Source organism: Eubalaena glacialis, chromosome X, assembly GCF_028564815.1.
Source record: "Eubalaena glacialis isolate mEubGla1 chromosome X, mEubGla1.1.hap2.+ XY, whole genome shotgun sequence".
In the NCBI taxonomy this organism is placed as follows: domain Eukaryota; kingdom Metazoa; phylum Chordata; class Mammalia; order Artiodactyla; family Balaenidae; genus Eubalaena; species Eubalaena glacialis.
The window spans coordinates 42,960,404-42,983,908 of NC_083736.1; the positions used below are offsets into that span (position 1 = coordinate 42,960,404).

The 23,505-nt window shown below is 39.3% G+C and overlaps 1 protein-coding gene and 1 pseudogene across 7 annotated transcripts in view; one reads left to right on the forward strand and one right to left on the reverse strand.

Annotated features, from left to right (window-relative positions):
• The window catches only part of JADE3 (jade family PHD finger 3), a 157,046-nt gene that overhangs the window by 11,785 nt on the left and 121,756 nt on the right, over positions 1-23,505 (forward strand). For 2 of the 7 annotated variants that reach the window (XM_061177652.1, XM_061177659.1), the window contains exon 1: positions 15,641-15,712. The exons of the other annotated variants lie outside the window; for them this stretch is intronic. In XM_061177652.1, the coding sequence (XP_061033635.1) occupies positions 15,697-15,712 (16 nt within the window). In that variant the 5' untranslated portion in view covers positions 15,641-15,696. Of the gene's footprint in view, positions 1-15,640; positions 15,713-23,505 lie in introns of those variants that run through there. 7 annotated transcript variants of the gene reach the window in all.
• Positions 22,812-23,426, reverse strand: LOC133082327 (large ribosomal subunit protein eL15-like; annotated as a pseudogene).

Consider the following 23,505-nt stretch of genomic DNA (forward strand, 5'->3'; position numbering starts at 1 on the left):
TGGTTTGTTGCCTGTCACTAATTTGGAAAGTTCTCAGCCATTATTTCTTCAAATAATTCTTGTGCCCCATTCTCTCTTTTTTTCTTCCTTCTGGGGTTCCAATTACAAATATATTATACTGTTTGTTATTGTCCCACAGTTCTTGAGTATTGTGTTCTATTTTTTCTCCCTTTTGTCTCTTTTTGTTTTATTTTTATTGACCTGATCAACAAACTTGATCTTTATGTTCACTGATTCTTTCCTTGTTTGTGTCAGTTCTACTGTTGAGCATGGTGGTTTTTTACTCTTTTTTTATTGAGCATTTCCATTTGATTCTTTATCACAGTTAACATCTCTTTTCTGAAATTATCCATCTGCTCTTGCGTATTGTCTACCTTTTCCATTAGAGTCTTTAACACAGTAATCATAATTCTTTTAGATTTCATTTCTCATAGTCCCAACTTCTGTGTCATACTGAATCTGGATCTGATGATTGTTTTGGCATTTGGAATATTTCCTGCCTTTTATCATACCTCATAAATATGTTAAAAGCTGAACATGGGTAGGAGAAGAACACAGGTTTCCTTCTGCTAGGCCTTTAGTGTGGGGATTTTAATTAATCTAGTCAGGAGTCGGCCTGTGTTCCATGTTTGTTTTTGCTATGGGCACCAGAGATTTCTGATTCCTCTAGTGATACCTTCTTTTTGACTCCTGCTTGGCTTTGGGTTTTTCCTTTGTGCTGTTTCCCAAGAACTGTCTCTTACAGCTCTCCCAGTTGTATTTCACTGTTACTAACCACATAGCTGGTTTGCCAGGTGGTGGTTGCTGGGGGAGGGGGAGTTCTCTGATGATTTGATTAAGCCTCAAACTTAGGCAGGTACTGGAACTTGGGTCTTGAGTGTGTCCTTCACAAGATTTCCTGCCCCTTCTCCAGGGGTGGAGCTTCTTTTTCTTTTTCCTCTGTTTCTTCGCCCAGCTGCAGTGAGTATCCACCAGTGTCCTCAAGCCATAGATTTTAAGTCCCCCCGCAAATTAAGCCTTTTGTTCTGTACTAGAGATAAAGGAAAGGGGTCTGGGTGGATTTCACAGTGAGTGCTATTTTCCTCAGCCAAACAGCACCTTCATGGAAGCTTTCTCTGACATATTTCCTTATCTTCCCTGTAGGAGCCTTGTGGGATTCCTTTTGGTAAAACTTTGAAGAGGAGGGGAAACCCCTCCCTCACCATGTGGAGCCCAAGAGCTTCATACTCCCATGACATTCCACACTCTGGCCTCCAGTAATTTGTCAGAATCTCTAGTTTAATCTTCCTACCAGCTTACACGTTCAGATCCTGTGTCTACCTGCAGGCACCGGTCTCTTCAGATAGTGGGTTGGTGGTTTGCCCTATGACTTCACTTCTCTGATAGGTCCAAGAAGAGTCATTGATTTTCAGTCGATATAGCTTCTTTCTTGTTGTAAAGGTGGAAATGATGGCCTCCCAATACTTTACATGACCAAGCTGAAACCTAAGTCCTCAAATAACTCTTAATCTACACAAATGTCTAATGTGCAGCCCATAGAAACTTAGTACAGGTTAGTTTTTTCCCCTTATTTTTCTTTTTTTCAAACCCTTGAATTTTATAGTTTTATGGCTAGGGAGCCAGAAATAATTGATTCTATCTTGGGTTCTGCCTATTTTAGGCTTTAAAAACCTCTGTACCACTGGTAGTATGTTATATGTTTGTCTTCCTGTCTTCTAAAATTCTATGTATGCCTGTGGTAATTATTGAGCATGTTGTTAGCACTCAATAATAATTTGCCTCATTCAAAATTAGAGCATGATTTAGCCTTTCTAGATCATAGGGTTTGTTAGTGACCATGTGTTTGTTGTTTTTATTCTCCACATTTCCAGGTGCAATTCAGTTCAGCTGATAGTTGTTGAGTGCCCACTGTGCTATGAGTGAGGCAGTAAGTGTTAAGTAGAATACAAGCCTGACCTGGTAAATGGAGTAACCAAGGGGTTCCTGAAGGCAATGGAAGCCCCATGGATGGAAGTATATTGCAACTTGGGAAACATCTCCATTTCAATCTAGAAGGATTTCTTAAATTCTTTTTAAATTTTTATTTTTAATTATACTAGTGATACATGAATGCATTCTAGTAAAAACTGAAAAGTTGTAGGAAGAGCCATGGTTGTCCATGACATCCTTATGACACTCTCATTCCATCATGTTCTCCTTCCCAAAGTTAATTTTGATTATTTACTTTTGTTTTACTGTGCAAATTGCTATATCAAATGTATCATCTAATAAGTTTACTGAAATACTTAAAAAAATTTTTTTTAATTTTTTGGTCGTGCCACACAGCATGTGGGATCTTAGTTCCCCGACCAGGGATTGAATCCGTGCCCCCTGCTGTGGAAGCGCAGGGTCTTAACGACTGAACCGCCAGGGAAGTCCCGTGAAATATTTTTATATTTAAGGGAATAAGCACCCAAATTCATTTAACTTTTAAGGAATGTTTATTAGGGGTAACTGTCATCATTCAGGTTGGATGTGTGGCCTAATAATGATTCTTTGCTTCACATTATAATGTAACTCTTCTAGTTTTTAAACCTGAAAACTAGTGTTGGTGATAGAACTGTAAAAGTCTATTTTGGGTAAATGAGAAATACAGAAATTCATACTGACTGAAAAGATGACGACCTGTTGCATTTTTCTTTAATTATCATAGTATAATTGACTTTTTTGGGGTGTGTATATAGTTCAGTGGATTTTGACACACGTGTAGATCAGTGTAACCACTACCACAGTCAAGGTACAAAACAGTTCCACCACCCCAGGAAACTGCTTTGTGCTACCTCTTTCAGTCATACTATGTTCCCACCCCAACTGCTGGCAGCCACTGATCTGTGCTCTATCACACTATAGTTTTGTCACTTTGATGTCACATAAATGGAGTCAGACTATATGTAATTTTTTGAGTCTTTTTTTCACTCAGCATAATGCTTTTGAGATTCATCCAAGTTGTGCGTATCAAATAGTTTGTCCCTTTTTATTACAGAGTAGTAGTCTATTATGTGAAACCACATTTTGTTTGTTTCCAGTTTTGGGTGATTAAAAGTAGAGCTGCTATAAAAATTCATGTGCAAGTGTTTGTGTGCACATAAATTTGCATTTCTCTAGGGTAAATACCTGAGAGTGAGATTGCTAGAATTACACTGCCATTCATGGTAAAACTAGTTAGCTAGAGTTTGAATGCTAGAAATGGATAGAGTAACAAAGACCCAAGTTGTTTAAATCTTGCTTTTGCTTCTTACTAGCTATGCAACCTTGAGTGAGTTTAACCTCTTTGTGCCACAGTTTCCATATTTGTAAAATGAAGTTAACAATAACAACCACTGGGATTATTGTGTGGGATTAATGGCATATTTTAAAAATTTATTTATGTTTGTCTTCGTTGGGTCTTCGTTGCTGCATGCGGACTTTCTCTAGTTGTGTCAAGCGAGGGCTACTCTTCATTGGGGTGTGCAGGCTTCTTATTGTGGTGGCTTCTCTTGTTGCGGAGCATGGGCTCTAGGCGTGCGAGCTTCAGTAGTCGCAGCACGTGGGCTCAGTAGTTGGGGCACGCGGGCTCTAGAGCGCAGGCTCAGTAGTTGTGGCGCATGGACTTAGTTGCTCTGCGGCATGTGGGATCTTCCCGGACCAGGGATCGAACCCGTGTCCCCTGAATTGGCAGGTGGATTCTTAACCACTGCACCATCAGGGAAGTCCCAAATGATGGCATATTAAGAATAAAATGCTGATCAGGACTTCCCTGGTGGTCCAGTGGTTAAGACTCCACGCTCCCAATGCAGGGGGCCTGGGTTTGATCCCTGGTCAGGGAACTAGATTCCGTGTGCCACAACTAAGAGCCTGCATGCCGCAACTGAAAAAAGACCCCGCATGCCGCAACTAAAGATCCTGCATGCTGCAACGAAGATCCTGCATGCCGCAACGAAGATCCTGTGTGCCGCAACTAAGACCTGGCACAGCCAAATAAATAAATATTTAAAAAAAAGAATAAAATGCTGATCAATGTCTGGCATACTAAATATATTATTATTCTTATCTCATGTTTAATAAAACCTTTTCTTGTCAGAGACATTCGCCTTTAGTCAATTAAAATGGAGAAATTAAGTAATCCATAGGAGGGAGCTTCAAGATGGCAGAAGAGTAAGATGTGGAGATCACCTTCCTCCCCACAAATACATCAGAAATACATCTACGTGGGGAACAACTCCTACAGAACACCTACTGAATGCTGGCAGAAGACCTCACACCTCCCCAAAGGCAAGAAACTCCCCACGTACCTGGGTAGGGCAAAAGAATAAAGAAAAAACAGAGACAAAAGAATAGGGATGGGACCTGCACCACTGGGAGGGAGCTGTGAAGGAGGAAAGGTTTCCACACACTAGGAAGCCCCTTCGCGGGCGGAGACTGCGGATGGCAGAGGGGGGGAAGAAGCTTCAGAGCCACGGAGGAGAGTGCAGCAACAGGGGTGCGGAGGGCAAAGCGGAGAGATTCCCGCACAGAGGATCAGTGCTGACCAGCACTCACCAGCCCGAGAGGCTTGTCTGCTCACCTGCCGGGACGGGCAGGGGCTGGGAGCTGAGGCTCTGGCTTTGGAGGTCGGATCCCAGGGAGAGGACCAGGGTTGGCTGCGTGAACACAGCCTGAAGGGGGCTAGTGTGCCACAGCTAGCCGGGAGGGAGTCCGGGCAAAAGTCTGGACCTGCCTAAGAGCCAAGAGACCATTGTTTCAGGGTGTGCGAGGAGAGGGGATTCAGAGCACTGCCTAAACGAGCTCCAGAGAAGGGCGCGAGCTGCGGCTATCAGCGTGGACCCCAGAGGCGGGCATGAGATGCTAAGGCTGCTGCTGCAGCCACCAAGAAGCCTGTGTGCAAGCACAGGTCACTGTCCACACCTCCCCTCCTGGGAGCCTGTGCCGCCCGCCACTGCCAGGGTCCCATGATCCAGGGACAACTTCCCCGGGAGAACACACTGAGCGCCTCAGGCTGGTGCAATGTCACGCTGGCCTCTGCCGCCGCAGACTCGCCCCGAATTCCATACCCCTCCCCTCCCTCCCCCCAGCCTGAGTGAGCCAGAGCCCCCGAATCAGCTGCTCCTTTAACCCCGTCCTGTCTGAGCAAAGAACACACGCCCCCAGGCGACCTACACGCAGAGGCGGGTCCAAATCCAAAGCTGAACACCAGGAGCTGTGCGAACAAAGAGGAGAAAGGGAAATCTCTCCCAGCAGCCTCAGGAGCAGCGAATTAAATCTCCATAATCAACGTGATGTATCCCGCATCTGTGGAATACCTGAATAGACAACAATCATCCCAAATTGAGGACGTGGACTTTGGGAGCAACGATATATATATTCTTTTCCCTTTTTTCCCTTTTTTCCCTTTTTATGAGTGTGGATGTGTATGCTTCTGTGTGTGATTTTGTCTGTATAGTTTTGCTTTTACCATTTGTCCTAGGGTTCTGTGTGTCTGTTTTTTTAAGTATAGTTTTTTAGCATTTGTTATCGTTGGTTGATTTGTTTTTTGGTTTGGTTGCTCTCTTCTTTCTTTCTTTTTTTATTAAATTTTTTTTAATAATTTTTATTTTAATAACTATTTTATTTTATTTTATTTTACTTTATTTTATTTTATTTTATTGTCTTCTTTCTTTCTCTCTTTTTTTCCTCCCTTTTATTCTGAGCCATATGGATGACAAGCTCTTGGTGCTCCAGCCAGGCATCAGGGCTGTGCCTCTGAGGTGTGAGAGCCAAGTTCAGGACACTGGTCCACAAGAGACCTCCCAGCTCCATGTAACATCAAATGGCGAAAATCTCCCAGAGATCTCCATCTCAATGCCAAGACCCAGCTCCACTCAACGACCAGCAAGCTACAGTGCTGGACACCCTATGCCAAACAACTAGCAAGACAGGAACACAACCCCATCCATTAGCAGAGAGGCTGCCTAAAATCATAATAAGGCCACAGACACCCCAAAACACACCACCAGGCGTGGACGTGCCCACCAGAAAGACAAGGTCCAGCCTCATCCACCAGAACACAGGCACTAGTCCCCTCCACCAGGAAGCCTACACAACCCACTGAACCAACCTTAGCCACTGGGGCCAGACACCAAAAACAAAGGGAAATACGAAGTGTAGCCTGTGAAAACGAGACTCCAAACACAGTAAGTTAATCAAAATGAGAAGACAGAGAAACACACAGCAGATGAAGGAGCAAGGTAAAAACCCACCAGACCAAACAAATGAAGAGGAAATAGGCATTCTACCTGAAAAAGAATTCAGAGTAATGATAGTAAAGTTGATCCAAAATCTTGGAAACAGAATGGAGAAAATACAAGAAACGTTTAACAAGGACCTAGAAGAACTAAAGAGCAAACAAACAGTGATGAACAACAGAATAAATGAAATTAAAAATTCTCTAGAAGGGATCAATAGCAGAATAACTGAGGCAGAAGAACGGATGAGTGACCTGGAAGATAAAATAGTGGAAATAACTACTGCAGAGCAGAATAAAGAAAAAAGAATGAAAAGAATTGAGGACAGTCTCAGAGACCTCTGAGACAACATTAAATGCACCAACATTCAAATTATAGGGGTCCCAGAAGAAGAAGAGAAAAAGAAAGGGACTGAGAAAATATTTGAAGAGATTATAGTTGAAAACTTCCCTAATATGGGAAAGGAAACAGTCAAGTCCAGGAAGCGCAGAGAGTCCCATACGGGATAAATCCAAGGAAAACACGCCAAGACACATATTAATCAAACTATCAAAAATTAAATACAAAGAAAAAATATTAAAAGCAGCAAGGGAAAAACAACAAGTAACACACAAGGGAATCCCCATAAGGTTAACAGCTGATCCTTCAGCAGAGACTCTGCAAGCCAGAAGGGAGTGGCAAGACATATTTAAAGTGATGAAGGAGAAAAACCTACAACCAAGTTTACTCTACCCAGCAAGGGTCTCATTCAGAGTTGACGGAGAAATTAAAACCTTTACAGACAAGCAAAAGCTAAGAGAATTCAGCACTACCAAACCAGCTTTACAACAAATGCTAAAGGAACTTCTCTAGGCAGGAAACACAAGAGAAGGAAAAGGCCTACAATAACAAACCCAAAACAATTAAAAAAATGGGAATAGGGACATACATATCGATAATTATCTTAAATGTAAATGGATTAAATGCTCCAACCAAGAGACATAGACTGGCTGAATGGATACAAAAACAAGACCCGTATATATGCTGTCTACAAGAGACCCACTTCAGACCTAGAGACACATACAGACTGAAAGTGAGGGGGTGGAAAAAGATATTCCATGCAAATGGAAATCAAAAGAAAGCTGGAGTAGCAATTCTCATATCAGACAAAATAGACTTTAAAATAAAGACTATTACAAGAGACAAAGAAGGACACTATATAATGATCAAGGGATCGATCCAAGAGGAAGGTATAACAATTGTAAATATTTATGCACCCAACATAGGAGCACCTCAATACATAAGGCAAATACTAACAGCCATAGAAGGGGAAATGGACAGTAACATAATCATAGTAGGGGACTTTAACACCCCATTTTCACCAATGGACAGATCATCCAGAAGGAAAATAAATAAGGAAACACAAGCCTTAAATGATACATTAAACAGGATGGACTTAATTGATATTTGTGGGACATTCCATCCAAAAACAACAGAATACACATTCTTCTCAAGTGCTCATGGAACATTCTCCAGGATAGATCATATCTTGGGTCACAAATCAAGCCTTGGTAAATTTAAGAAAATTGAAATTGTATCAAGTGTCCTTTCTGACCACAACGCTATGAGACTAGATATCAATTACAGGAAAAAATCTGTTAAAAATACAAACACATGGAGGCTAAACAATACACTACTTAATAACCAAGAGATCACTGAAGAAATCAAAGAGGAAATCAAAAAATTCCAGAAACAAATGATAATGAAAACACGACGACCCAAAACCTATGGAATGCAGCAAAAGCAGTTCTAACAGGGAAGTTTATAGCAATACAATCCTACCTTAAGAAACAAGGAACATCTCAAATAAACAACCTAAGCTTACACCTAAAGCAATTAGAGAAAGATGAACAAAAAAGCCCCAACGTTAGCAGAAGGAAAGAAATCATAAAGATCAGATTAGAAATAAATGAAAAATTAAGGAAATGATAGCAAAGATCAATAAAACTAAAAGCTGGTTCTTTGAGAAGATAAAGAAAATGGATAAACCATTAGCCAGACTCATCAAGAAAAAAAGGGAGAAGACTCAAATCAGTAGAATTAGAAATGAAAAAGGAGAAGTAACAACTGACCCTTCAGAAATACATGGGATCATGAGAGATTACTACAAGCAACTATATGGCAATAAAATGGACAACCTGGAAGAAATGGACAAATTCTTAGAAATGCACAACCTTCCGAGACTGAACCAGGAAGAAATAGAAAATATGAACAGACCAATCACAAGCACTGAAATTGAAACTGTGATTTAAAATCTTCCAACAAACAAAAGCCCAGGACCAGATGGCTTCACAGGCGAATTCTGTCAAACATTTAGAGAAGAGCTAATACCTATCCTTCTCAAACTCTTCCAAAATATAGCAGAGGGAGGAACACTCTCAAACTCATTCTACGAGGCCACCATCACCCTGATACCAAAACCAGACAAAGATGTCACAAAGAAAGAAAACTACAGGCCAATATCACTGATGAACATAGATGCAAAAATCCTCAACAAAATACTAGCAAACAGAATCCAACAGCACATTAAAAGGATCATACATCATCATCAAGTGGGGTTTATCCCAGGAATGCAAGGATTCTTCAATATACGCAAATCAATCAATGTGATACACCATATTAACAAATTGAAGGAGAAAAATCATATGATCATCTCAATAGATGCAGAGAAAGCTTTTGACAAAATTCAACACCCATTTATGATAAAAACCCTCCAGAAAGTAGGCATAGAGGGAAATTTCCTCAACATAATAAAGGCCATTTATGACAAACCCATAGCCAACATCGTCTTCAGTGGTGAAAAACTGAAACCATTTCCACTAAGATCAGGAACAAGACAAGTTTGCCCACTCTCACCACTATTATTCAACATAGTTTTGGAAGTTTTAGCCGCAGCAATCAGAAAAGAAAAAGAAATAAAAGGAATCCAAATCGGAAAAGAAGAAGTAAAGCTGTCACTGTTTGTAGATGACATGATACTATACATAGAGAATCCTAAAGATGCTACCAGAAAACTACTAGAGCTAATCAATGAATTTGGTAAAGTAGCAGGATACAAAATTAATGCACAGATCTCTTGCATTCCTATACACTAATGATGAAAAATCTGAAAGTGAAATTAAGAAAACACTCCCATTTACCATTGCAACAAAAAGAATAAAATATCTAGGAATAAACCTACCTAAGGAGCCACAAGACCTGTATGCAGAAAATTATAAGACACTGATGAAAGAAATTAAAGATGATACCAACAGATGGAGAGATATACCATGTTCTTGGATTGGAAGAATCAACATTGTGAAAATGACTCTACTACCCAAAGCAATCTACAGATTCAGTGCAATCCCTATCAAACTACCAATGGCATTTTTCACTGAACTAGAACAAAAAATTTCACAATTTGTATGGAAACACAGAAGACCCCGAATAGCCAAAGCAGTCTTGAGAAAGAAACACAGAGCTGGAGGAATCAGGCTCCCTGACTTCAGACTATACTACAAAGCTACAGTAATCAAGACAGTATGGTACTGGCACAAAAACAGAAATATAGATCAATGGAACAGGATAGAAAGCCCAAAGGTAAACCCATGCACATATGGTCACCTTGTCTTCGATAAAGGAGGCAAGAATATACAGTGGAGAAAAGCCCACCTCTTCAATAAGTGGTGCTGGGAAAACTGGACAGCTACATGTAAAAGAATGAAATTAGAACACTCCCTAACACCATGCACAAAAATAAACTCAAAATGGATTAAAGACCTAAATGTAAGGCCAAACACTATCAAACTCTTAGAGGAAAACATAGGCAGAACACTCTACGACACAAATCACAGCAAGATCCTTTCTGACCCACCTCCTAGAGAAATGGAAATAAAAACAAAAATAAACAAATGGGACCTAATGAAACTTAAAAGCTTTTGCACAGCAAAGGAAACCATAACAAGACGAGAAGACAACCCTCAGAATGGGAGAAAATATTTGCAAATGAAGCAACTGACAAAGGATTAATCTCCAAAATTTACAAGCAGCTCATGCAGCTCAATATCAAAAAAACAAGCAACCCAATCCAAAAATGGGCAGAACACCTAAGTAGACATTTCTCCAAAGAAGATATACAGATTGCCAACAAACACATGAAAGAATGCTCAACATCACTAATCATTAGAGAAATGCAAATCAAAACTGCAATGAGATATCATCTCACACCAGTCAGAATGGCCATCATCAAAAAATCTACAAACAATAAATGCTGGAGAGGGTGTGGAGAAAAGGGAACCCTCTTGCACTGTTGGTGGGAATGTAAATGGATACAGCCACTGTGGAGAACAGTATGGAGGTTCCTTAAAAGACTAAAAATAGAACTACCGTACGACCCAGCAGTCCCATTACTGGGCATATACCCTGAGAAAACCGTAATTCAACAAGAGTCATGTACCAAAATGTTCATTGCAGCTCTGTTTACAATAGCCAGGACATGGAAGCAACCTAAGTGTCCAGCGACAGATGAATGGATAAAGAATATGTGGCACATATATACAATGGAATATTACTCAGCCGTAAAAAGAAACAAAATTGAGTTATTTATAGTGAGGTGGATGGACCTAGAGTCTGTCATGCAGAGTTAAGTAAATCAGAAAGAGAAAAACAAATACCGTATGCTAACACATATATATGGAATCTAAAAAAAAAAAAAAAGTCGCGAAGAACCTTGGGGCAAGACGGGAATAAAGACTCAGACCGACTAGAGAATGGACTTGAGGATACGGGGACAGGGAAGGGTAAGATGGGACAAAGTGAGAGAGTGGCATGGACATATATACACTATGAAACGTAAAATATATAACTTGTGGGAAGCAGCCGCATAGCCAAGGGAGATCAGCTCGGTGCTTTGTGACCACCTAGAGGGGTGGGATAGGGAGGGTGGGAGGGAGGGAGATGCAAGAGGGAAGAAGAGATATGGGGACATATGTATATGTATAACTGATTCACTTTGTTATAAAGCAGAAACTGGCACACCATTGGAAAGCAATTATACTCCAATAAAGATGTTTAAAAAAATAAAATGATATCATGGAGATAAGTAATTAAAAAAATAATAATAATCCATAGGTGTGGTGTATTTGGTAGGCAAGCCTTCAAACATGGTGTCCATGGGCGAAATTTTAAAAGTTGTCCTCAGTTGTCCTTAGGAACATTTAGAGGTATGGGAGTCCTATATAACATCTAAAGATTGGACCAGATGGCCCCTTTTGATGGTTTTACTTGTCCTCCCAACATTAAAGACTCACGTTCAGCAAAAATTTAGTGCATTGCTATACTTCATAAAGAAGCTGCAAAAAGTAGCTCAGAATCAACTAACACTCGAGTGTTTGCTATATACCAGGCCTATGTGTAGGCACTCCTCAAGTGTATAAACCTGAGTACCTCCCCACAAAATTAGTAATTTGGATAATCACTAAATGCTATTTTTATACTTTTTTAAAAAGCTAACTGTTGAGGACACTGATGAGGCATGATTTCTTGGAACCCCCATGATATGAACCATCTATAATTTCTCAGATCCTAAAAGAAAACACATCTTTTTACAGGAAACCTCCCCAGTTTTGAGGCGCACATTGAGGAGAGAATTGACAAAAACAGCATGCCCACTCAGATATCTCCCTAGAATACTATGTCATTAGAAAATGCAGTGGAGGTCCCTTTCTTGCATAACTGCTGCATGCTATGGTCTGGCTCAGTCTGAGCAAGCACCATGGGCAGAGGAGATGTGTTTTCACTTGGAGAGCTTTTCCCTATCCTATGATGTATGCGCAAAGGGCCACCCATTTACCTACTAGACAGTGGATAAAGCCCTGTATGTGTAAAGAGGAACCTAAATATCCTTTCTTTTCCTGTCTATTAGTTTCAGTTGTTTTGTAATGTTTTCACATGACACAATCCATCAACTGAGGACAGTTCTTCACCTGGGATTTCAGGGCAACTAGGTGGAACAGAAGTCTTAAGCACACAGACTGGGAAGTCATCTCTGAACTGTTTCCTCACTGGCTCCCCTCCCCCAATACCACCAACAATCCAACACTCAAGTTTACCTGGAGCCTTTCCTCACAGCTGGATCATCCTGTCCTCTTCTTCCTGCCAATCAATCCTGCCTGGGCCAATTCCAAATTCTTGGAAATTCTAGCTTAGGAGATTCTCCATTTCCCCAAAACCCACTCACTTGGATGTTATCCTCTGCGCCATATTCTCTCATTTTAAGTCCTGTCTTTTTTATTCACTTTGGCACCTAACGCCATACTTCCTTACTCTGTGACCTATTTCGTATACACATGACCTGAAGCTTTACAACTAGACTGCCCCTCCCGTAGTGATAGTAGAGCTTCAGATTCTCTACGTTCTCTCTCTCACAAATACCTGAAACAGAATTGTTGCCTGCTGGTTTTTTATTTTTTATTGAAGTATAGTTGATTTACAATTTTGTGTTAGTTTTAGGTGCACAGCAAAGTGATTCAGATACATATGTGTGTGTGTGTGTGTGTGTGTGTATTCTTTTTCAGATTATTTTCCCTTATAGGTTATTACAAAATATTGAGTATAGTTCCCTGAGCTATACAGTAGGTCCTTGTTGGTCATCTGTTTGCTGCCTGCTGTTTAATTAACAAACCAAACATCACTTCTCATTTTGTGTTTAAAAAAATTACACATAACGTGTTCTAATGGCCACATAAATCCTGTGGAAAGCAGTAGTTTGGAAAAGAAATATACATTTTGCAGACTGTCAAAAGAAAACTGGTGTTTTCCTATGCTGCCACTGTGACTATACAGTCTGCCTGGGCAGAGCATGGCTCCGTAGTTTAGATTACAGTCAAAACTGCAGGCAGCTTTTCCCTAGGTGCATCATGGTTTCTAGCCTCATCCATGATTCCTTGCCCACTTATAATGTTAAAGAGCACTAGGATTTTTTCTTTTCAAATACAAACAAAACTTTGACTGTAAAGAGTTGTATCCTACTTGTCTCACATGAAACTCGAATCTTATACAGGAGAGAGGGGGGTGTGTTTGTGTGTGTTATGAGCCTAAATTTAGCTCTCTCTAGGATAACCAATTCAATCCAGGATAAACATTTTTTTATACTTCTAAATAAACCTACCTGTAAAAGCTCCAATTATGCCCTTTAGCCCCTTGAGGAGAATCCATGTAGGCACTTGGCTTTAGGGAAACCGTCTCTAGGCTGATTTCTTGCCATGATCTCTGTGCCACTCCAGGTCAAACTCAACTTCCTTCCAAACTGCTGTTCATAAAGATGCAGGCTCTTAAAGGCCTCTTCCCTATACCACCGTACCCACTCCTGCCGCTAAGCCACCATGTACTTCTGGCTGCTCACTGCATAGTAGGTATGCCTGTACTCCTGAGAGCCTAGCAGGTAAAGTCCCCCACACCCAAGCATAACCTTTCCCACCATCCTTACCACTTATGTCTTAAATCCTCTTCTCTACCCACTCCACCCAAGTGTGCATTCACTAGAGTCTAAACATACCATGAGTCATCCTGCCACTCTGTACTGCCTCTGCCTGAAGTTCTCCACATTCTTCTGTGTTTGTTCTATCTGCATGTTTCTCAGGATCCACTCAAAAGCTCATTTTTTTCACCTCAGTGGTTCCTTCCATCTCTCAAGGCCCACAGGACTATGTGCTCAACACTCATTTTCCCAAATGGAATGGTGTGATAGAGTGCTTAATGGCCACCAAGTCTTTTCATTTCTGTATATACACCACTTTACAGTGTGACTTTGTAGCTCCTCCCGTCAGGAGGTGGAGTCTATTTCTCTACTCCTTGGATCTGAGCTGTTCTTGTAACTTGCTTTGGCCAATAAATGCAGCATGAGTAACTCTGGGTGACTTCTGAGCCTAGGTCTCAAGAAGTCTTGTAGCTTTCCTCTTCTCCCTGAGAACCCTGAAGCAACCATGTGAAGAAGCCCCAGCTAGTCTGCTGGAGGAAGAGAGATGATATGGAGAGGCCAGTCAACAGCCAACCATCAGACATGTGAGTGAGGCCATCTTAAATACTCAACCCTAGTCGTATTGCCAGACGACTAACTTCATGAGGAACTCTCGGAAAGACTAGCAGAAGAACCACTCAGCTGATTCTAGCCCAAATTGCTGACCCACAGAATTATGAGCAAATAAAATGGTTGTTATTTTAAGTCACTAAATTTTGGGGTGATTTGTTATGCAGCAATAAATAACTGAAAGAGCAGGTTTTGTACTGCTGTATTCCTGGCATCTAGAGGGCATGTTCATGGTAGTTTGTCAGTAAGAGATTGCTGTGGATCACTGTCATCAAGGTGTCACTCCTCTTTACTTAGTAGACAACCAAGCTTCCTAATCCTCACGTCTCTCCCTGGCTCTCAAAGAGTTCAAAGCTTGGGCTCAACACTGTCTTCCAGGATGACACCTTGCAGTTCTTCTTCACTCCACTGGACCAACATCCATTCATTTGCTCCCTTCACAGCCCTATGACAGGTCATATCTTTCAGCTGCATGCTGCATCCCTCACTAATTACTTCGTTCGCTAACCCTGAGGGGCCAACCCATGGACTGCCTCAATGCCATAAAGCTGTTCTCAACTTCCCAGCCTTCCACCATCACTCTGAACTCTCACTACCTGATTCACATGTGCTTACAATTAGGAGAGACCTAAGAGATTGTCTAGGACAACCCCTTCCAGTTATGAATGAGAAAAGAAAGTCCCAGATAAGAAATAATAATAATAATAAATGGCTTATTCAAGGTCACATGATGGCAGTATCAATACCAGAACCCACATGTCATGCAGATTATTACCTACTAGATTGCTTATTTGTGCTTGGTTTGTGTGTGTGCAACTGTGCCCTGCAGTTTAGACTGTGGAAGTTCTTTGGAGAGAGGCATCATATCTTTTACTTCTCCTGCCTTTTCACACTCTCCTGCTATCTGCAAAGACTGACCAGTAACTACTGGACACGTCAGTAGTCAATAAATGCTTGTTGATTAATGGACATTTAAAAGGAAATTATGCTTGGAACTGTTCTGTATCTTGTTTTTGGTGGTAATTACAACCATAGGTATTTGTCAGAACTTGAACTGTACATTAAAAAGGGTAAATTATACCGTGTATAAATTTTTAAATTAAGGTATAATTCAAAGCAATTATGCCGAAGAGATCTATTTATTTGATAAATGTGGCTAAATGTATAGGTAACGTATTACTGTGAGAAAAGAAATTTGGCCCTTTGAAAATAAATTTGTACATAATAGGCACTCAGTAATGTTAGTGTCCTTCCTTCTTGCGCACAAATGCTTCATGATTACCTGTCAAGACTGCTAAAGAAAGCATTCCTGCCCTAGGAGATGACTGGATCTCAGATGACTTCTAAGATCCTATGATTGCTTTGAAAGGTAAATAAATGACTATTTTGAAACGCATGTGTAAAGTAAAATATAGAAGCGCTACTACACTATTCCAAAGGTGGGCCCCCTAGAACCTTAATTTTACTTCCAAAGACTTAGACTCAGGTATAAAACTATTAACCCTCTGTTAATAGAAATTATTTTAAAACTTAAAAAATAATACAAAAGGACGACCAAATGTCCTTTCGTTGTCATTCTGGAGCATTGACTGTGGGGCCCACCCAAGGATTATTTAGTTCTCTAGGGGATTACATCTTTGTTTGGCTTATTATTCACTAATGATTAGGGTCCAGACTTTTTGAAGTGACATGTTAACTTAAAGATTTTTGTCTGGTAGAGATGAAAAAAATTTCTGTTTGGCAGAAGAAATAATCCCAAAGACTATGGATTAACTGTCCTGTAGTGCATTAACCACTTTTCTATCTAATTTAGCTATCTTATTCTAGCATTTTTACTTTCAGTATCTGTATATACTGAATCTCTCAAATGTTCTTTGAATCAGCCTTACATAATGCTGGGTCCCTCACTAATAAATTAGTCTTTGACATGTGTTCATTCTGTATTTGTATGTGAGTCATGTTCTTAATTTTGAAAATTATATTGTAATTATATATATTATATTATACCCCGAACATCCTACAACATTGTCTGTGGACCATGCCCCATCCTTTACAAAGTCCCTGATATCTACTACTGACTGCTGGTTTTAATGCTGTAAGAGCACCTTGAAATACCTTTGTGATCATGCTGGTACCTGAAGAGGTCTTCTCAGGAAAAAAACTGGATACCTCTGCAGGTGCTCAAGAAAACTGCAGAAAGACTTTCTGGAACTACTCTCACAAAATGAGAAACTGATGTCTTTCCTATCATGTTACTACTGTTCTATCTATAAACCGAGAGGATGACATTAAGAACCTTTGTTTTAGAGATCCAGAACAAATAGACTCACACTGGGCCCTTCTTTCCTGTCAAACACTATTCCTATAATCCGCTTTTGCTAGTAATGGCCATAAAATAACTATTGGAGCAATAAAAATTGATAAACTACCAGCTGCCTCAAAAATCTAATAGCTTTGGCAAAATATACTGCAGCTTGTTGTGATAGAGCCTCCTTTTCCCTAACAGGTTTTATTTTAACACTTGCCTTTTCACACTACTGAATAGTATAATCAAATTAACAAATTCAGCAAATGCTCAGTGAGTTCCAGGCACTAGACACTGCTCAGCCCTGACTACCCTCACCCCCTTCCCCAAGCAGGCTCAACTAGTACTCAGTGTCAATCATTGGTTTGCAGTTGTCCAGGATGAAAATGGAGAATAGAGCCCAAATGGAGGGTTGCAATCTGCCCTGTCAGCACCCAAAAGATTTAAAATGGAGTCAAGCAAAAGAATGGATCTCTTTCACATTAATAAAATTTAATGATCTACAACACCACTGAGTATTAAATGCATACAGATTTGAAACATCCTGAGAAACAGGAAGGGTGGGTTAAAACATGGTTCACAAACAAACTGGTATTTATAAATATTCTGAATCAGCTTGACAACTTTATTGAAAGAGGTATGAAACAAATATCTTCCAATAAACACTCAAACTCAGAAATAATCGAAATATGGTGCCCATTCATACAAAGACCAAAGTGCCAAGTTTCCATGCAGCGTAGGGAATCCTCTGCATAGGAAGTCTGAACCAAAATTCTAAAACACCAAGGAGGAGGGGGTGAAGTGGGTTGAGGATATAGAACAGGAGTAGGAGTAATTTTTTCAACCTACTTTCCCCCTGGTGATTATTAAAACAAAATTCTGTAATATTTCACAATAAAATGTTTTTGAAAAAATAATCCGTTTGGGCCAGCTTCTGCCTTGGGATGTAGGGAGCTGGAAGTAGTGTTGCTCTTACCCTTACAATTAGCCAAACTAAGTTAAAATTCATGACTTTTATTGAGCCCATCAGAGGAGTATTTTACTCAAGTATTTGTTGAGAGGAGTATTTGTTCAAGTATTTTGCTTTAATTTAAATTTGGTAGTTTTCTTGCTGTGGTGTTTTGAGAGTTTTGTTTTGTGTTTTGTTTTGTGTTGTTTGGCTGCACCGTGCAGCATGTGGGATCTTAGTTCCCCGACCAGGGATTGAACCCACACCCCCTGCATTGGAAGCGCGGAGGCTTAACCACTGGACTGCCGGAGAAGTCCGAGAGTTTTTTCTTTTTTTTTTAATATTCTGAATAAAAATCCTTTGTTGGTTATGTGATTTATCAGTAAATATTTTCTCTACATCTGTGGCTTGGCTTTTTATTCTCTTAATGGTGTCATTCACCAAGCAAGATTTTAATTTTGATGAAGTCCAATTTATCATTTTTTAAAAGGACTCATGTCTAAGAACTCTTATATTAACCCTAGATCATGAAGATTTTCTCCTATGTTTTCTTCTAAAAGTTTTCTAGTTACATGTTTTACATTTAGATATGTGCCTATTTCAAGTTAATCTTTGTACATGATGTGAAGTTTAGGTGGAGATCTGTTTTTTACATATGGATGTCTAATTGTTCCCACACCATTCGTTCAAAAGACTATCCTTCCTCCTTTAAATTGCTTTTGCACCTGTTTCAAAAATCAGTTGCCTATATTTATGTAGGTCAATATCTTAACTCTGTCTTTTGTTCCATTGTTCTGTTTTTATCACTTCATCAATACCACTGTCTTGATTACTGTAGCTTTATATTATGCCTTAAAATCAGTGTGTTTCTCCAACTTTATTCTTCTTTTTAAAATTTGTTTTAGCTATTCTAGATCTTTTGCTCTTCTTTATAAATTTTAGAATCATCTTGTCTATATTTACAAAAAATCCTACTGGCATTTTTGTTTGAATTAGGTAAAATCTAATGATGAATCTGATGACTTTGGGGAGAAATGACATCTTTAATATGCTGAGTCTTCCACCACATGAATATAGTATATTTCTCCATTTCTTTAGATTTTCTTTGATTTTTTCATGGAAGCATCTATGTTTTGTAGTGTTCAGCATAGAGATCCTGTACATGTTTTGTTAGATATATACCTGAATGTTTCATTTCTTTGGAGCTGTTGTAAATGATATATTTTTTTAAAGATTCAGTTTCTAGTTGTTTATTGCCACCATATAGAAATATGATTGATTTTTGTATTGACCTTATATCCTGCTTCCTTGCTAAGCTGTTAGTTATAGGACTTAAAAAAATAGATTTCTCTGATATATTCTAAGCAAACAATCATGCTGTTTAGGAGTAGGGATACTTTCATTTCTTTCTTTCAATCTGTATACCTTTTATATATTTTTTGTCCCTTTTTGCACAGGCTAAGACTTCTAGTATAATGTTTAATAGAAGTGATGAGAGAGCACAGCTTTTTCTTATTTCACCTTTAAGTTCTTTATCAGGTTGAGGAAGTTCCCTTCTATTCCTAGTATGCTGAGAGTTTCTATTATGAATGCATTTTGAATTTTGGCAAATGGTTTTGTCCTCATCAACTGATATTATCATTTGGTTTTTCTTTTTTAGACTTAATATGTTGATTACATTGATTGATTTTCAAATATTGAACCTGCTTTTCATTCCTGGGAGAAACCCCACTTGGTTGTAGGGTTTTATATATTGCTGTAAGATTTGCTAATATTTTGTTGAGGGTATTTGCTTTTATATTCATGAGGGATATTGGTCTATAGTTTTCTTTTTTGTATTATGTTTGTCTGGGTTTGGTGTCAGGGCTTCATAAAATGAGTTGGGAAAGATTCTATCCTCTCCTATTTTCTGGAAGAGATCTTGCAGAATTGGTGTTATCTTTTCTTTTTTTTATTTTTCTTTTTTTACTTTATATTTAATAATTTATTCAATACTCATATCAATCCTATAAGTACAATACTATTATTTTCCCCTTTTGAACCAATAATGAAACATTCTGAAGCACAGAAATGTTAACAGTTTCCCAAGAGCACAGAATTGGTAAGTGGCTGAGCAGAGATTAAAATTCAGGAAGTCTGACTGTAGTCCCTGTGCCATAACCACTTGCCTATACAATGGTGTTATCTTTTCTTTAAATGTTTGTTGGAATTTGCCAGTGAAACCATCTGGGCCTGGGCATTTCTTTTAAAAAAGATTTTTAGCTGTGAATTTAATTTCCTTAATAGATGGGTCATTATTCAGGTTACCTGTTTCATCTTCAATGAGTTTTAGTAGTTTGTGGTTTTCGAGCAGTCTGTCCATTTCATTTAAGTTGTCTGTCTTATGTGTGTAGAGTTATTCATGGTAGTATCCCCTTATCATCTTTTTATGTCTGTGGGGTCTATAGTGATAATCTCCTCTTTCATTCCTCATATTGGTAATTTGCTCTTTTTTTTCCTTCTCAGTTTTGCTAGAGGTTTATCAATTTTATTGATCTTTTCAAAGGACCAGCTTTTGTTTTCATTTATTTTTCTCTGTTGTTTTTCTGTTTTCAGCTTCATTGATTTCTGCTTTATCTTATTTCCTTTTTCTGCTTGCTTTGGGTTTATTTTGCTCTTTTTCTAGGTTCCTAAGGGGGAAGCGTAGATTACAGTTGACCCTTGAACAACAGGGGTATGAACTGTGCAGGACCACTTATATGTGGATTATTTTCAATAGTAAATACTACAGTACTACACTATCCACATGGTTGGTTGAATCCACAGATGTGAAACTGCCAATACAGAGGAACTGAGGTTATGGAGGAACCACGGATAGGGAGGGCTGACAATAAGTTAGATATGGATTTTTGACTGTGCAGAGGTTTGGCACCCCTGACCCCTGATTGTTCAAGGGTCACCTGTATTTATAGGAGAGATTTTTTTCTTAAAATATCATTTACTGCTATGAATTTCCCTCTAAGCCCACAAATTGAGTTATGTTGTATTTTCATTTTTCTTTAATTAAAAATATTTTCTAATTTCCCTTAAAAGTTTATCTTTGATTAATGGGTTATTTAGATATATGATATCCAATAGCCAAGTGTTTGGAGCTTTTCCTCTTATCTCTCTGTTGTCGATTTCTATTTTATTTCCTTTATGGTCAGGGAACATATTCTATATGATTTCAGTTCTTTTATATTTGAGGTTTGTTTTGTGACCCAGGATGTGATCTATCTTGTTGAAAGAATATATATTCTGCAATTGTTGGATAGAGTGTTCTGTACATATAAGCTAATTCCACTTGGTTGATAATAGTGTTCAGTTCTTACATATTCTTGCTGATTTTCTGTCTGCTAGTTCTATATATTAATTAGAGAGGAATGTTGAAGTCTCCAACTATAATTGTGGATTTTTCTACTTCTAATTTTAGATCTGACAGTTTTTGCTTCACATATTTTGAAGCACTGTTGTTAGGTGTTTACACATTTAGGATTGTTAAGTCTTTGGGGTGAATTAAATAACCCTTTTAGCATTATGACATGTCTCTTTATATCCCACTTTATCCTTTCTTTTTAGTTTAATAGACATTTATTCTATTATTATGTGTAGTTGAACAAGCTCTACACAAGAAATTATATGGTTTAAGATTTTTTTTTTTGAGTGGGAAGAAATTTGGGTCTCAAAACGTTTTGCGAGCCTGCTACATGTTTTCTGGAAATCATTAAGTGGACCTTTCAAGACCCTTGAAGAAAATACAAGAAAAATTGGTTCAAGAAAACCAGCAGTTAGATTTCAGAATTAACCTACCTGTTAAGATAGCAAACCAAGAATTGGAAAGAATTGGGGCAATTCCTCTTCCATATTTCCTGTACACTCAAATCCACCCTGGGAAACAGAAGCCTAGTCTATGGGAAGACATGATGCAAGCAGAATGTGGTGGTATGCCCAGCCACAACTGGTGGCCTGGCAAGTTTGTGGAATGGTGAGGCTCTTGAGGGTAGTTTGAGCAGGGATGAGAAAAATAACTGTAGACAACACATAAAATTGGAAACCAATTGAACTTGTATTGACACCAACTACATGACTTTTCTCAGTATCCTTATGGGAATGGATAAAGTGGCTTGACCCAAAATTACACTGATTAGACTTAGCAGTGTTACTTTTAAATAAAACCAACCCTGCTTTCCCCTCTGTGGTGGCTTAGAGAGTTCATAACGGTCACAAACTAATATTACAGATAAAACATTTAAAATTTTGATCCAAGCTTTTTCTGTCTTCCCACACTTGAAGGGTATCTGATGGACACCAATTTCCCAATCCTAGCATTACTAGCTTACAAACCTTAGGGCTAATTAACTCCCTTCTCATTTACCTAATGTTCAATTTCCATCAGTTTCAGTATACACCAGTGTAAATACCATGACTATTTTGCATGAAGTTCAGTGTTCTACAGATCCCAGTCCTGGGATTAAACCAGTAGCTCCCATCTTTTATGTGAACATCAGTGGTACCATGGAGGCCAAGGCAGTTTAATTTAGGTTAACCAGGATGTTTTCATTTGTAAGAGAACCCTCTTGCAACAGGTTTATTCAGTTCTCTTAAAAATGGTGACACTCCTTTACTTTTTGCCTTTCGGAAGCAGCTGTTACATAAATGGAATATTAGATTAAGTCTAAAAATGTGGGCCCTAGTCAACTTTCATTGTTTTTCTGCATACGATCATGATAAAGGATCAGGGCTTCCTTCACATTTCCAAGGAAAATCCAATTTAAAAAGTTTGTCCTTGCCAAACTCCATAAAACAGCCACTTTAGAGTAAACCAGCAGAGCATTGCATCACCCCAATAAAGCTGTAGGTTTCATCACATGCATCAACAAATCTACATGGCTAGTTTCTGCACTCCTCTTTTCCAGAATTTATTTTACACCTATTGTACCAAACCGCATTTTAAACACGGACATATCAACTCCCTAATAAAGCAAAAACAAAGGCATTTCCCTTATTAGAAACAAGATACACCATCACTTAAAGTCTTCAAACATTATTGCACTTTAATTTTCATAATTTGACAATGCATTCAATGAAATAGTCTGGAGACAACTAGTTTTAACAGACAAATTAAAAAACACCTTTAAGCGGACATGAATGTCCTAAATTGTTTATTAGGTAAGAATTTTACAAACATTGCTTATATTAGCGGTAATGGTGGAGCTGGAGAGTATTGCGCCTTCTCCAAGCTGCACGGCGAGAACCACCAATAGTGTGGTGGGACTTGTGGCCCTTTCCAAGGCCGCGGCTCTTTCTGCCTGCAGATGTCAGCCCCCACATCTCCCTGTGCTTGTGGACTGGTTTGGTGATCCACTGGGTGACAGGGTTTCTTCTGATAGCATCATGGAATGGATCAATGATGATAACCTCAAAAAATTTGTAAGTAGAATCTTCACCAACCCAGTAAGAATTCAGGACCCTTAGGGCCCCACAGTGACGTCCAGTTCACTTCTTGGCAACAGAATGAAGGCTTCGAGCAAACTTGAGCTGGTTGACACCATGATGGAGAGGCTTGCCGTAGGTGGCACCCTTAGGAACTGGGCATTTGCGGGCACCACAGCACACACGAATCTGATATATGACATAACCTTGCTTGGCCTTGTAGCCCAGCCTGTGTACCTTGTGAGGCTGGGTGGGGCAAGGGGCCCTCTGCAGTGCAGAGAGCTGGCGGTACTGCCAACAGTGCACCCTGAGCAGAAAGCAAATTATGTGGGACTGCTTCTTCCTCCATAGCTCCTGGATGTACTAGCAAGTGCCCATCTCGGCTCACCTGATGGCTGCCGCCAGATGGAAAGGCCCACTTTATCCTTGTAATTTTCTTTGCTCTGAATTCTTTCTT